Source organism: Accipiter gentilis, chromosome 18, assembly GCF_929443795.1.
Source record: "Accipiter gentilis chromosome 18, bAccGen1.1, whole genome shotgun sequence".
NCBI lineage: Eukaryota > Metazoa > Chordata > Aves > Accipitriformes > Accipitridae > Astur > Astur gentilis.
The window spans coordinates 20,056,316-20,068,903 of record NC_064897.1 but is presented as its reverse complement, the minus strand read 5'-3'; the positions used below and the strand labels follow the sequence as shown (position 1 = coordinate 20,068,903).

The following is a 12,588-nucleotide window of genomic DNA, read 5'->3' as shown; positions in this document are numbered from 1 at the left end:
GCTGGATACTTAAAAGTCTCTGTGTTTGGGATTCCTCTCCTGTTTTCCATGTCAATTACAATTATGTTGCTTTTGAGCAAGAGGATGCCAGCAGGGAATACTGAGGAGTGCCAAATTAAATTTTAAATACATTTTGTTCTTTGTTCATGGTGAGAATTAGTTCTCCCCTAAGATTGCTGTGCTCAGCAAAATGAGATCAGGTTGCCTCTAAACAATCTGTAACATCAGTGTAGTTGAGTTTTTAAGGCCATCTTAGTGGTAGCACTGTTGACATCTCCTCGAAGGCTGGTGTAGCATGAATGTCATGGGCCCTGGTTGGAGGAAAAAAAAAAAATGCTGGAGAAACCTTCCATTCAAGAAATCTCTAGTCCACCGTCTTGGTACCCGGCCACCTACTAGAGAGGTGTGTCTGGGAAATGGGGAGGTTGCTTATTTTTAACATATATATTTCTTATGGCCCTGCTTTCCAATAAACAATGCCAAAATGAGACAATGCAAATTATAGCAAAGTGAAAGGGAAATATGTGTGTAAGCCGTTGAAATCAGGCAGCTCTGAATGACTTTTGGCAATTGGCTAATAACCGATGCTTCACCACCAAGCAAATGTTTTTAATTCCTTTTTATATTTGAATATTTGCTTCTCAAATACAGATTTTGGGTTCATTAGCATGCTATGGATAGCCTCTAGCTGTGTGTGCAAGTCCTACCTCTCTGCCCATTTTGCATTTCAGGCAATTAGCTTAATTTATATTAGGAAGAGATGCTAATTGGAGGGGAAGGAAAAAGTAGGTAGCAACATGCCAATGACAATTAAGATAATAAAGCACATATTACCTATATAAGTTTTCATGGAAGAAGCTCTTTTCGGATGTCAGGTAAGCCTAATAAGAATTTGAACCCTTGCAAGGTGGACAGTGTAGCATTCCCTACTTCATGTGAATGGGTAAACTGAAATACAAAGTATATGTTATGTGTCGTTTTACACAATAAATCACTGCCAGCGGTCAGGAAAGAAGAGAGAAGTTCCAGGCCCATCAGGAGCCTTGATTCTCTAACATGTTTCTAGAAGATGAGCAATAATTTCTGAATTTTCTGTTGCAAAACTCATCCGTAACATCAGCGATGTGGATCAGGGACTTGGTACACAGGCTGGAAAATAATTGTTAAAAGTCTTTGTATTCTCTCTGGAATGAAGATAATTGCCTATTCTGCTACTGGCTAATTATGTTTGACCTGCTTTTGTCTTGTGGCCCTGAAGCACAGCTTCCCAAAAATACTGTAGCTACACTTTAGATGGTGTTCCACTTTTTACAGTCTAACCGGCCTTTTTTTTTCTCTCTCTCTTGTTAATCCCTAGAATGCAACAACAGCAACGTCGAATGTTCACAGCTGCCCTCCTGGCACTTGTTTTCATTCTGGCAGCTGTGAGTACCACCGAGGCTGGCAAAAAAGAGAAACCAGGTAAGGTCCGGTGTAATTCAGAGTTAATCCCCAAGATAGATTGCACGTGTGGGAGAATGTCAAATGCCTCTGGTTTTGTTATAAAATTCAGATCATTCGTTAACCTTTTGACATACAGGGTAGGGATTTGTGGCTGTGACATGTTGTTCTGTGTTGAATAGGAAAACAGAAAGTAGTTTCCATGAAAGCTGGCAGCTTAATAGCCCCAGAGACCGGAGTCCTTAGCTTATCACAGAGTGGGTATTGCAAGGCAGCTTAAAATTTGCTCTGGGAATAGGTTCTTGCTTGACTTAAGGAGAACCAAACAGGAGTGATGAAAGAGTAGTTATCGCGTCGCTCGTTCAGTGTTGTATATGACAATGCTACGCCAATGCTGTGTGATGTGGAAATCCTCCGACAAAGAATTGAACTAACTCGCTGCTGCAGATAGAAAGCCAGACATCCAGCAGTAATTGCTTTCTGTCACTGATGAACTCGGACCTCATTATAGGAGAGACAGGCCTGGGGTGGAAAATTTATATCTATCAAACCCAGTTTTGACATTTTTTAGGGAACACATCTTTTGGTGTTTTTCTTAAGGTCTTATTACATACCAGTTAATTTGACCTATGAGTCTATCAGAGTTAGTGTTCCCATTAAAAAACCAAAGGTGTTTCTAACCATTGTGGCTGTATGAGAAAATGTGAACATAAATATACAAGAGCTAGAAGGAAAATAATTTTATATAAGGTTATTTAACTTGTGATGTTTTGGGGGCCTAACTAATTATTTTTGTGAACCTTTGGGTTTGATAACACTGCTGTCTTTTCTCATCAGACTTGGGTATAAGGATCTAAATGAAATCATGATCATTACTTACACCCCTGACCAGCAAACCCACCTGTATTAACAGCATTTTGAGTACAGTTCTCCGTGTATTTTTTTCTTCCCCTTTGGAGTTTTGGTCATATTCTGACATAAAATGTGTCATGGTATACCAAGTGAGAAGTTTGTATCCCACAGCTGTTCCTTGGAGGTGCTCAAATCCTCTGATACACAATGTCAACATGTACATTTCTAATCTGTATAGTGTGTAGTGCTTCAGTTGGAACTGAAAATATTTGCATGCCATCAGCTACTGGAGGCAGAGGAGTGTCCTTTCTGAGTGAGCCCTCCTGCATATTTTGGTCAGTGATCCCTGGGGGTTTCTAGATGATTCCTCATTTTGAAGATGAGAATCCACTTGAGAATAGCTAAGTGGACTAGTAGACATGGTAGTGGGACTAAATTTGAATAATGCACCTTGCTTTGGAGTCAAAGAGGCTGACCTGTCTCTGCAGAACTGCGAAGAGGATGCCAGACCTTTTGCTTTTGAAGCAATTGTTTTATGAATGTCTCCCTTATTCACCCTGTGACTGTGTAGTTAAGTTTAGGGAACTCCTCCCTAGGCTCTGGGTACTGACCACTTCTCTTGCCTGGGTTTGATTCCTTGTCTTCATCCAGAGAAAAAGGCGAAGAAGTCTGACTGTGGGGAATGGCAGTGGAGTGTCTGCGTGCCCACCAGTGGTGACTGTGGCCTGGGGACGCGTGAGGGCACTCGCACTGGAGCTGAGTGCAAACAAACCACCAAGACTCAGAAGTGTAAGATTCCCTGCAACTGGAAGAAGCAATTTGGAGGTAAGCATCGCTCTCTCAAGGGATTTGCTTTGGTTTTTACTTAGGTGTGGAGAAGGAAGCCTGTATTTTCTGCTTAGGCCAGCAAATGTCCTGGTGAAGGGGCTACTTCTGTATTTCATAGAATCATTTAGGTTGGAAAAGACCTTTGAGATCATTGAGTCCAACCACCAGCCATGCCCACTAAACCATGTTCTGAAATGCCTTGTGTACGTGCTTTTTGAATACATCCAGGGATGGTGACTCAACCACTTCCCTGGGCAGCCTGTTCCAATGCCTGACAGACCTTTCAGTAAATAAACATCCTAACATCCAATCTAAACCTCCCTTGGCACAACCTGAGGTCATTTCCTCTTGTCCTATCACTTGTTACTTGGAGAAGAGACTGACAACCACCTCGCTCCAACCTCCTTTCAGGCAGCTGTAGAGAGCAATAAGGTCTCCCCTCAGCCTCCTTTTCTCCAGGCTAAACAACCCCAGTTCCCTCAGCCGGTCCTCATAAGACTTGTGCTCCAGGCCTTTCACCAGCTTCGTTGCACTTCTTTGGAAATGCTCCAGCACCTCAATGTCTTTCTTGTAGTGAGGGGCTCAAAGCTGAACAAGGACTCGAGGTGCGGCCCCACCAGTGCCGAGTACAGGGGGATGATCACCTCCCTGCTCCTGCTGGCCACGCTATTTCTGATACAGGCCAGGATGCCGTTAGACTTCTTGGCCGCCTGGGCACAGGCTGGCTCATATTCAGCCAGATGTCGACCAATACCCCCAGGTCCTTTTCTGCCGGGCAGCTTTCCAGCCACTCCTCCCCAAGCCTGTAGCGCTGCATGGGGTTGTGTGACCCAAGTGCAGGACCTGGCACTCACCCTTGCTGAACCTCCTACAATTGGCCTTGGCCCATCGATCCAGCCTGTCCAGATCCCTCTGTAGAGCCTTCCTACCCTCGAGCAGATCGACCCTCCGTCCCGACTTGGTGTCATCTGCAAACTTGCTGAGGGTGCACTCGATCCCCTCATCCAGATCATTGATAAAGATATTAAACAAAACCAGCTCCAATACTGAGCCCTGGGGAACATCGCTTGTGACCTGCCGCCAGCTGGATTTAACCCCATTCACCACAACCCTCTGGGCTCGTCCATCCAGCCAGTTTTTCACCCGGCTAAGAGTACACTTGTCTAAACCATGAGACACTGGCTTCTCAAGGAGTATAACATGAGAGACCGCGTCAAAGGCCTTGCTGAAGTCGAGGTAGACAACATCCACAGCCTTTCCCTCATCCACTAGGCGGGTCACCTGGTCCCAGAAAATCAGGTTGGTCAGGCAGGACCTGCCTTTCATGTACTCATGCTGACTGGGCCTGATCACCTGGTTGTCCCTTTCAAGTTCATTGCAGCTAGAACATGTAAGGCATCAAAAGGCAGCTTCTTCAGAACAAAGCAGCTCCTCTGCAGAGTCCATGTAATCTACTTACTGTTAACTCAGTGTTCCAGCAGTGTGTTTAAATCTTCTTTCCTGTGGTGTACAATCCTGTTTAAGGCAGTGTGTAAGTGTCGTGTGTTCTCTCACAGCTGTGAATCTCTGTGATGGTTACTATAGGCTTTATGTGACCTCGCAATGTGCGATTTGCAGCATGGAGCATATAGGTGGCTACCAATGTGTGCATTGAAAGGAGTGAATGAACACCAGTGTATTTCATCTATATTATTCGGTTCAGAAGGTCCATCTATAACAGTTCAGAAAGATATGTCAGATCTGTCCTGGACAAGATGTCTGTCAAGGACTCAGATCTGATTAGTCTTGCAAACTTGGCTTTTTTTCTAGTAAACTGCTTGTATGGGTTTGACATCATTGTGACCTTACCAAGGCAATCAGTGCAGCAGTTTCAGACTTGACAAGTTCATAGTTGTGCATACATTCTTGAAACTCTTCACTCCTTATTTGGTGACCTTTGTCATTGCACAAATAGAAGAATGACCATATAGAACGTGAATGACATTTCCCACTGCTGTTGCTTCTTTTTTTTTTTTTTTTTTTTAGTTTGTTGTCTGTCTTCATAGTTGTATGCATTTTCTTTTATGTGACAATAATATTCATGCAAAAGCAAGAGGATTCCATTTTAAAGGTTTTTTTTTTTGGGGGAAGACTGCAATTATCACTCCAAATTATCTTTAAATTTTTCTTGGGATTCCTTTCTTCAGTTGCATGATCCTTTTGTCTACAAGCACTGGCTGTCCATGATATCCTATTAGACTCATAACATTTTTGTTTTCACACTCAGCCATTCTGGGTTAACTATTGCCATTTATTTACTCATTGCAGCAGAGTGCAAATACCAGTTCCAGGCCTGGGGAGAATGTGACTTGAATACTGCCTTGAAGACTCGAACCGGGAACCTAAAGAGAGCCCTTCATAATGCTGACTGCCAGAAGACTGTCACAATCTCAAAGCCCTGTGGGAAGCTTACCAAACCCAAACCTCAAGGTAAATTCCATTTACTGAAAGCTGGACACCAGTTCATTTAAATCACTGGATTTGCGATGTCACACGTGCTTCAGTGGGAACTCAGTAGTACAGGAGATTGTACTTTTTGTGGCCTTTCCTCAGTTCTGCACTGCTCCTATCTCTCAGCAGTCAGGCAGACAATATTCCCGAGTTGTGTAATAAGGGCAGTCTCACACACAAGAGGTAAGCTGAAGATTAGAGCTCCAATTTTAACCTTAGATGACCTGTACTGCTACCAGTTTGCTGATGTGACTTCCAGAGTACAGATGCTTTTCATAACTCACCTGTTGACAGGAACAGACCAATAATAACATGCAAAAATGTCTCCTGATAAAGACACCTTTTGTTTGGTATCAAATCATGACTAGTTGAAAAAAGGACTGCTTTCCTTCTGGACAGGTAGTATTGAAGGGATGTTCTGCTCACTGCATGCTGAAATATGTAGATATTCTGCACGCTTGGGGTTGTATATTCTTTATTCAAAGATAGCAGGAAGGAGAGTACAGAATATATATGTCTTATTTAAATGTGAGTGACAGTGTAATTCCTAGTACACAGAAAGGCATATGCCCTGCATTTGTGTTTCCAGGTGTCCCTTAGGCAAACTTATTTTCTTTCTAATCATTAAAGCCTTTTAATGTACTCCTTTGTTGGAGTAGCAGGTGTTATCTGTGTAGGATGATTTATAGTGGGAGCTAAAACTGTGAGATCTTGTTTGAGATACAGAAGTAATGTGTTTAAGTGGATTATACAAGCTATGCTACCCTGGCATTTGTTTGCTTAAAACCAGCTAGGTTTAACACATTCCAGGCTCTGAATACTTAGATAATTATAAAAATAAATGTGATTAGGAGTGACAGGTGCAACGGGGATGAACAATTTTCAAATTGTGGGTGGTGGTGCACCATTGATCTGAGGAGTACCTGCAGGTGGCCTGCTCTGCTTGTGCAACCACAGACATGTCTGATGAAGTTACAGACGCTTTCTCTGTGTGTGCATGCATCCATCTGCTTTGCAGTCAGTACAGCTGTAACTGGTCTTACTTGCACATCATGCATGGAGTTATCTGATAAGTGCTGAGTCTAGAACCTGTGTAGATAACGATAAGCTGTGAAACAGAAAGGATACAACTAGATTTTCAGAGACCGGCTGACTTGGTTCAGTTGGCAGCAAGAAACACCTTCATTTGGGGATGGAGGTGACTGGATGGGAATGCAGGAAGGGCTCTGAGCTGTGTGATTTTATTGCTTATTAGTTTTGGGAGAAGGACTTTTTTGTGGGGGGTTTTTGGTTTTTTGTTTGTTTTTTTTTTTTAAGTTTCCATGCCTAACTGGCATTTGGGAGTTTATTGAATGAAGCTTCCTATTGTGCTGCCAGAAGGTCTCTGCCGCTGGAGCCACTAGTACTCCTCTGCCTCGTTCTGCTCCCGCTGAGTCAATATATTCTATCAATGGCTGTTAGAAGAGGGGAGAGGGAGACAAAGCAGAGCATTGATGCAGCATCATTTTGTGAGAGCAATGCTGTTGGGTGGCACAGGGTCGTTTTCAAGCTATAGTTTTAAAGGCAGAGCTTGTAAAATTGCTGGACTGGAGTTAACTTTAACTGATTCTATATATGAGTGAGTTATAACTGAAACTGAAACTCAGGTTGGGACTGACTGCAGCAAACATAGTTACGTGGTTTGACTTAATTAGGAAACCTGACTTCATTTGATTTGAAGGAATGCAAAAGGAGAAGTAGGTACAAACTTAGGTTTGTGATCATAATAACTGTGGGCAGAAATTCTGCTCTTCTGATTTACGTTAGAAATCTCACGGCATCTTCCTGCATGCCACCTGCTCGTTCATCTGCTGTTGGCATTAGTAGAAGCAACACACATGGAAGTCATGCTTGCAGCCTGCCTGGGCCCTGAGCTAAAGATAAGAAGTCCATATTGCAGATCTGTGGGTATAACTACATGGGAGCTACACCGGACAGTGTGTTGGCAGCAGTAGGAGGAACTAGAGTAAGAAATCAGGTCAGGAAGATTAGTCCTGTGTGAATATTGTGCCCTACTGAACTTTATTTCTGAATTAAATATCTGAGTGCTGACGTGTTAGCTGGAATAAGAATATTTGTTTTCTTCCTGAGGTGAAGGAAATTACAGGTTGGAGGTAAGTCCCCACCCACATCTAGATAAAGGAAAAATAAAGCTGTATGCAATCTGTAATTAGAATAGGACTCAATTTAATTCTTTGGAGATGAGAAGTAAGATCTAGATTATTGTCTGAGCACTTGGAACAGACTGCAGGATCTCTTTTCTCATATAGCTTTGCATCAATAGCTCAAGACTACAAGAGAAAAAGCATGTGATACATTAGTTGGAAGCAGCAATTTTTTCTGAGGCACAGTGTTGCATAAGGTCTGTATTGATATGCAGCTGGACCTGTAAATGCTGATCCAGTGCCGTCGGTTCCTACTGTGATTGCCTGGAGTAGCAGGGCAGTGGCTCTCTGGCATTTGGGAGCTCTGGCAGCAGAATAGTAAGTGAGGAGCTTATTGACTACAGGAGTCCGTCCTACTGCTAAATGGTTACCTTTCTGTCTGGTGTGTGCTTCAAGAGCCGCATCACTGAATACAGCTCTGACAGCGATAGGTTGGGAGTACCAAAAGCAGATGTGAACTGACTGAGAATATTGCACTGAAAAATATTAGTATATTCAGAAAAAGGGCGGTTTTCATGATTTTCTTGATTAACCCCCTTCCTGTGTGCTGAAATTTTCCTTCTATTAGGTGGTGTTTGTAACCTCTCCATTCCATCACTTTTCCTTTTGATTTCATATTGTAAATGGGGTGAGTAAAGGCCCCTATTTATCTTCTCCGATCGACTGTAGTTTTATATATCTTCTGTTACTTTTTGTCACTTGCCATCTTTTAAGGCTAAAACCTCTAACTTAAGTATTTTGTTGTATAACAATTTATCCACGACAAGAATATTCTCTGCTGGACTCACCTAGATTCCTTCTATTATTACAAAATCATTTTTGAGATTAAGAGACTGGACTGTACACAGTATTCCAAGCATGTCCTCTACAGATTTGTGTTGAAAAAGAAAAGATCATTGTAATACTTCCTTTATTGTTCATTACAGCCACTAAATAACCTAAATATGTTTTTCTTTTGATCTCTGTTTGCGTGTGGAGTAGATATCTTTATCTGAGACCTTCACAATTCTCCCTAACTCTTAAATTTTTTGAAAAAGTTAAGTAATCTGGTTAGTTAAGAACCCAAGAAAGTGTATGGGTAAGGCAGATTATTTCATCTAGGCTTGCCCAATGAAGTATTGTGTATCAGGTTTCATGTGACACATTTGCTTAGTGTGACTTGGTGTCTGAAGTTCCTCCTTACCTTCTCTGTTCTTTGAGAAAAATGCAAATAAATTGATGATATCTGTAACTGCTGCTCTCCTGTTGCTTATCCACCTTTCTGGCTCATGAACATGCAGCAACTTTGCTGATAGGATGAATTCTGTGTCTCTCCCCTCCTCTCACCTAACTTTTTCAAAGATGACTACTGTTTCATAGGCGTTTGATCTACGCTTAACAGAAAGGAAAATTATACCTGCAGAAAAATCCCAAGGGTTATCATTTTGCAGATTTGCTGATAAAAGTATATTTTGGTTTTCCAGGAACTTCTATGAGCTGTGGCAAAACTTCTGCTAAATTAAACCAGGAGATACTAATTAACTTTGGGAATCAATGCCTGTCTCATAAACTGGTGATCTAAGTGTTCTTATGGATTTGTTTTATCATTAGTCAGCATTCATGGAAAAAGCCTTAAAATCTCTTTGACGCACTCTCATTATTTTGGAAACTAACAAAAAAAATAATTGTATTTTTTCCTTATTAGCAACTGCTTTGTCTCAGTACTTTTTCTTCTGAGCAGCTGACTCTAAGTATGGCTTGTAGTCTGTGACATTTGTTCATTTTGGATCTCACTGCTTGCAAGAGGAGAATTATTAGAGAAACTCTGCTGTGTAATGAATTTAAGGGGGAGAGCAGATGATGAATCAAGAATTTGAATTTTATCTGAATATCTAATGAGCTCTTTTCTCCATAGCTGTGCTGAGGTGTTCTCAGACTAGAAGACAATAGGTTGGTCCTGGGCTGCTGTGCTAAAGTGTAGTTAACATAGGATGAAAACTGTCGTTCGTTCTTGAATATTGTGTATTTGGACAGAGAGATTGTCAGCAATGTGACAGTGATATCCCAGACACCATGGTTTGTGTATTTAGTACACAAATGAGGTCATGAGAAAGCCTGTCACAAAGGCTGGAAAGGATGAAAGGATAATTTTTATCACAAAATCCCAGTGGAGGCAGCCACCTCTCCTCTAGCACACACAATTGCATATTCTAATCAGTGTCTGCAAGGCTAGGATATGTTCAAGGTCTCCCTAAACTATCTTGACAGATGTGAAAGACTCAGGCACTTCTGTCGAGTGGCTGCTCTAATGGCCAACTTGCACTGAAGAGCAGAAAACGCTTCCGACGTAGTCCATCTGGCCTACTTCACGGCCACCCAAACTTGATTGATGGTTGTTCGGGTTCCAGCCAGCCAGAAAGTAAAAGAATGGGGTATTGTCAGGATTCAGGAAACATTTTGCTTTAACTGCTGAGAGAGGAGGAATTTATTTTTATTGAGCTGGGTTGCCCGATAGGCTTTATTTCTTTTTTCACTCTTTCCGTCACTCTCATTCTTCCTCTCTCTCTCCCCATAACTTTTGTACTTTAAGCTATTTATTCTTCTGATTAAGATAAAATTAAATAGAATAGGCAGTCTGCCTGTTCTTTCTGCAATGTACCCTTCATTTTTTGAATTATGCTCCTTTCTGGTAACTTTTTCACCTGGCTTGCTTTACTTCTTTTTAATAAATCTCCCTTTCCAACTTTTTATCAATTTTACAGTGTATCTGATCTATGAGTTACTTTATCCTGGCGCAGCTCAGTCCTTGCCACATAGGAAAACAATTCCAACAAAGGTTGGCAAACATTAACACTGCTTACACCACTGCTGTCTTTAATTGAGGTGGCGTCCACAGACCACATCCTCCAATACGCAGTGTTTGGAAAGGTTTCTCACATGGAGGCAAGACCTACCCGAGCTGTTAATGGCTGTAATCTCTTTCCTGTAATGCAGATCAGGTGTAGCATTTGAAGGTCTAGCAAGGTGTCAGTGCAGTTCCCTGTGTTTGGCACGGTGTGCGTGCTACTGCAGTGGAGGAAAGACTGCGGTCTGTGTGTTTTTAATAATTTCATATTGTTTGAAGAGCTTTACTTAAAAGTTTAGTGAAATATAAATCATCTGCACTACATTGTTTCTTTCATCTAGCAATCTTTACAGGCAGCAATTAGCTAATCCTACTATCACTCCTTGGAGCTGAGGAAGTACAATTTAAAGAGAAGTAGTAATTGAAAGTTGGAAAGTCAGAAAATTATTTTCCAGGTTGACACAGTGTCAGTGGCAGTCCAGGCACTCAGCTAGGTGCTGTTGACTCTTGGCTTCATGCTCTGACTAGTAGCTACTGCTCCCTTTTACCCTAGCCTGCAATTAAAATTATGGGAATGTGACGATTTACTTAAGGAGAGTGCCTGCACTGCAATCTTTAATTAGGATCTTTGGTTTTGACGTTACTAATCTCAGCGGACTTAAGGCAGTGTTTGACACTGATTTACCTTGTGTCTTCTTAGGGAGCTTAGTGTCAAAACAAAGAGCTGGACTTTTGTTAACGAGCAGGTATATCCCTGTCCTTACTTTGGTGCCAGGAGCAGAAAATGACAGCACTACAGTGACAGCCTTGATTTCTACGTGCAGAGAAGACATCTTACTCACAGTGCACTGCCAGGACAGACTGACTGCACTTTGGCAGGATGACTTGGCTGCTGGCTGTTGCGAGGAGCTGACAGTGATGTTGTCTGAACGGATTGCTCTCCTGATAACGCACCTATTCATTGCTCAGACAAACTAGGTGCTGCACTGACGAAAAGGACCACCTGCAGCCCACTCCATTTTGCGTGTTGGACAATCTGCTTTTTCTGGGGTGCCCTCCCTCAACTTTGCCTTTGTGCAGAAATAAAATGTCGGCTTCTAAAGAGTAGCTGGAGGGGACGCGGGGAGAAGAAATGACTCGTTACGACTACGATTTTCTTTTGTTTGAAAGATGCCGATGTCTCCTGTTTTGGCATCACACTCGTGCTGTATCTCCCTCTTCAGGTTTCAGAATTCCCCATCTTTAATGTAACTCATTAGTCGTGCAGGCATGCAGCTAGCGTAATAATTAGTATTACAGGAGGCATAATAATAGGATCTGCTCAAACTAATTAGATATAAAAATGAGGGATTTTCTCATATTAGGAAACAGCTGTTATAGTTAAACAAAGACCTGAAAGGCAAAATGGGGAGGTTTTTCTCTTGGTCTAAAGGATGAGGCAGGTTTATGGAAGAATGGCCTCTGGCACTGACCAGGAGCCTGCAGTGAAATACAGTGACCTGAGCTCTGCGGGGCAGACACTGGCAGTGGGTGCCCGGTGGGAACAGCATAGCTGGCTGTTATTATTGTTGCTATCGTCATGATTATTTGTATTGCATGAGTGCCCAGAGGCCCCAGCTGAAAAAGAGTGTCATTGTACTAAGCACTGCATAAACATTGTGAGAGACAGTTCTGTCATGAATAATTTATGCCTTATGGAGCTGAGAAATGTGAAAACCAAGAGAAGAAACAGTGGTCTAGAGGGGTGAGACTGGGTACTAAAGCTTGGTTGTGATTCCCTGTGCCCCTTGCTAGTCTGAGGACAAGGCTTGTTATTTCAAGATGAAGTAAAACTCACTGGAAACTTTAGGCTCTGAGACACATCTCTCTGATTTGGCTCCTGCTGCCATAACATGAGGAAATAAGGTTTTTCTCCATTTAAGTGGGAACAAGAGTAAGCCGTATAAGAAA

At 42.1% G+C, this 12,588-nt stretch overlaps 1 protein-coding gene across 2 annotated transcripts in view; it reads left to right on the top strand.

The window, feature by feature from the left end:
• Nucleotides 1–12,588, top strand: part of PTN (pleiotrophin) — a 74,118-nt gene that overhangs the window by 53,495 nt on the left and 8,035 nt on the right. The window contains exons 2-4 of one of the 2 annotated variants that reach the window (XM_049822205.1): nucleotides 1,358–1,461; nucleotides 2,944–3,117; nucleotides 5,431–5,589. In XM_049822205.1, the coding sequence (XP_049678162.1) occupies nucleotides 1,359–1,461; nucleotides 2,944–3,117; nucleotides 5,431–5,589 (436 nt within the window). In that variant the 5' untranslated portion in view covers nucleotide 1,358. Of the gene's footprint in view, nucleotides 1–1,357; nucleotides 1,462–2,943; nucleotides 3,118–5,427; nucleotides 5,590–12,588 lie in introns of both variants that reach the window. The other variant, XM_049822204.1, reaches the window with a different exon arrangement.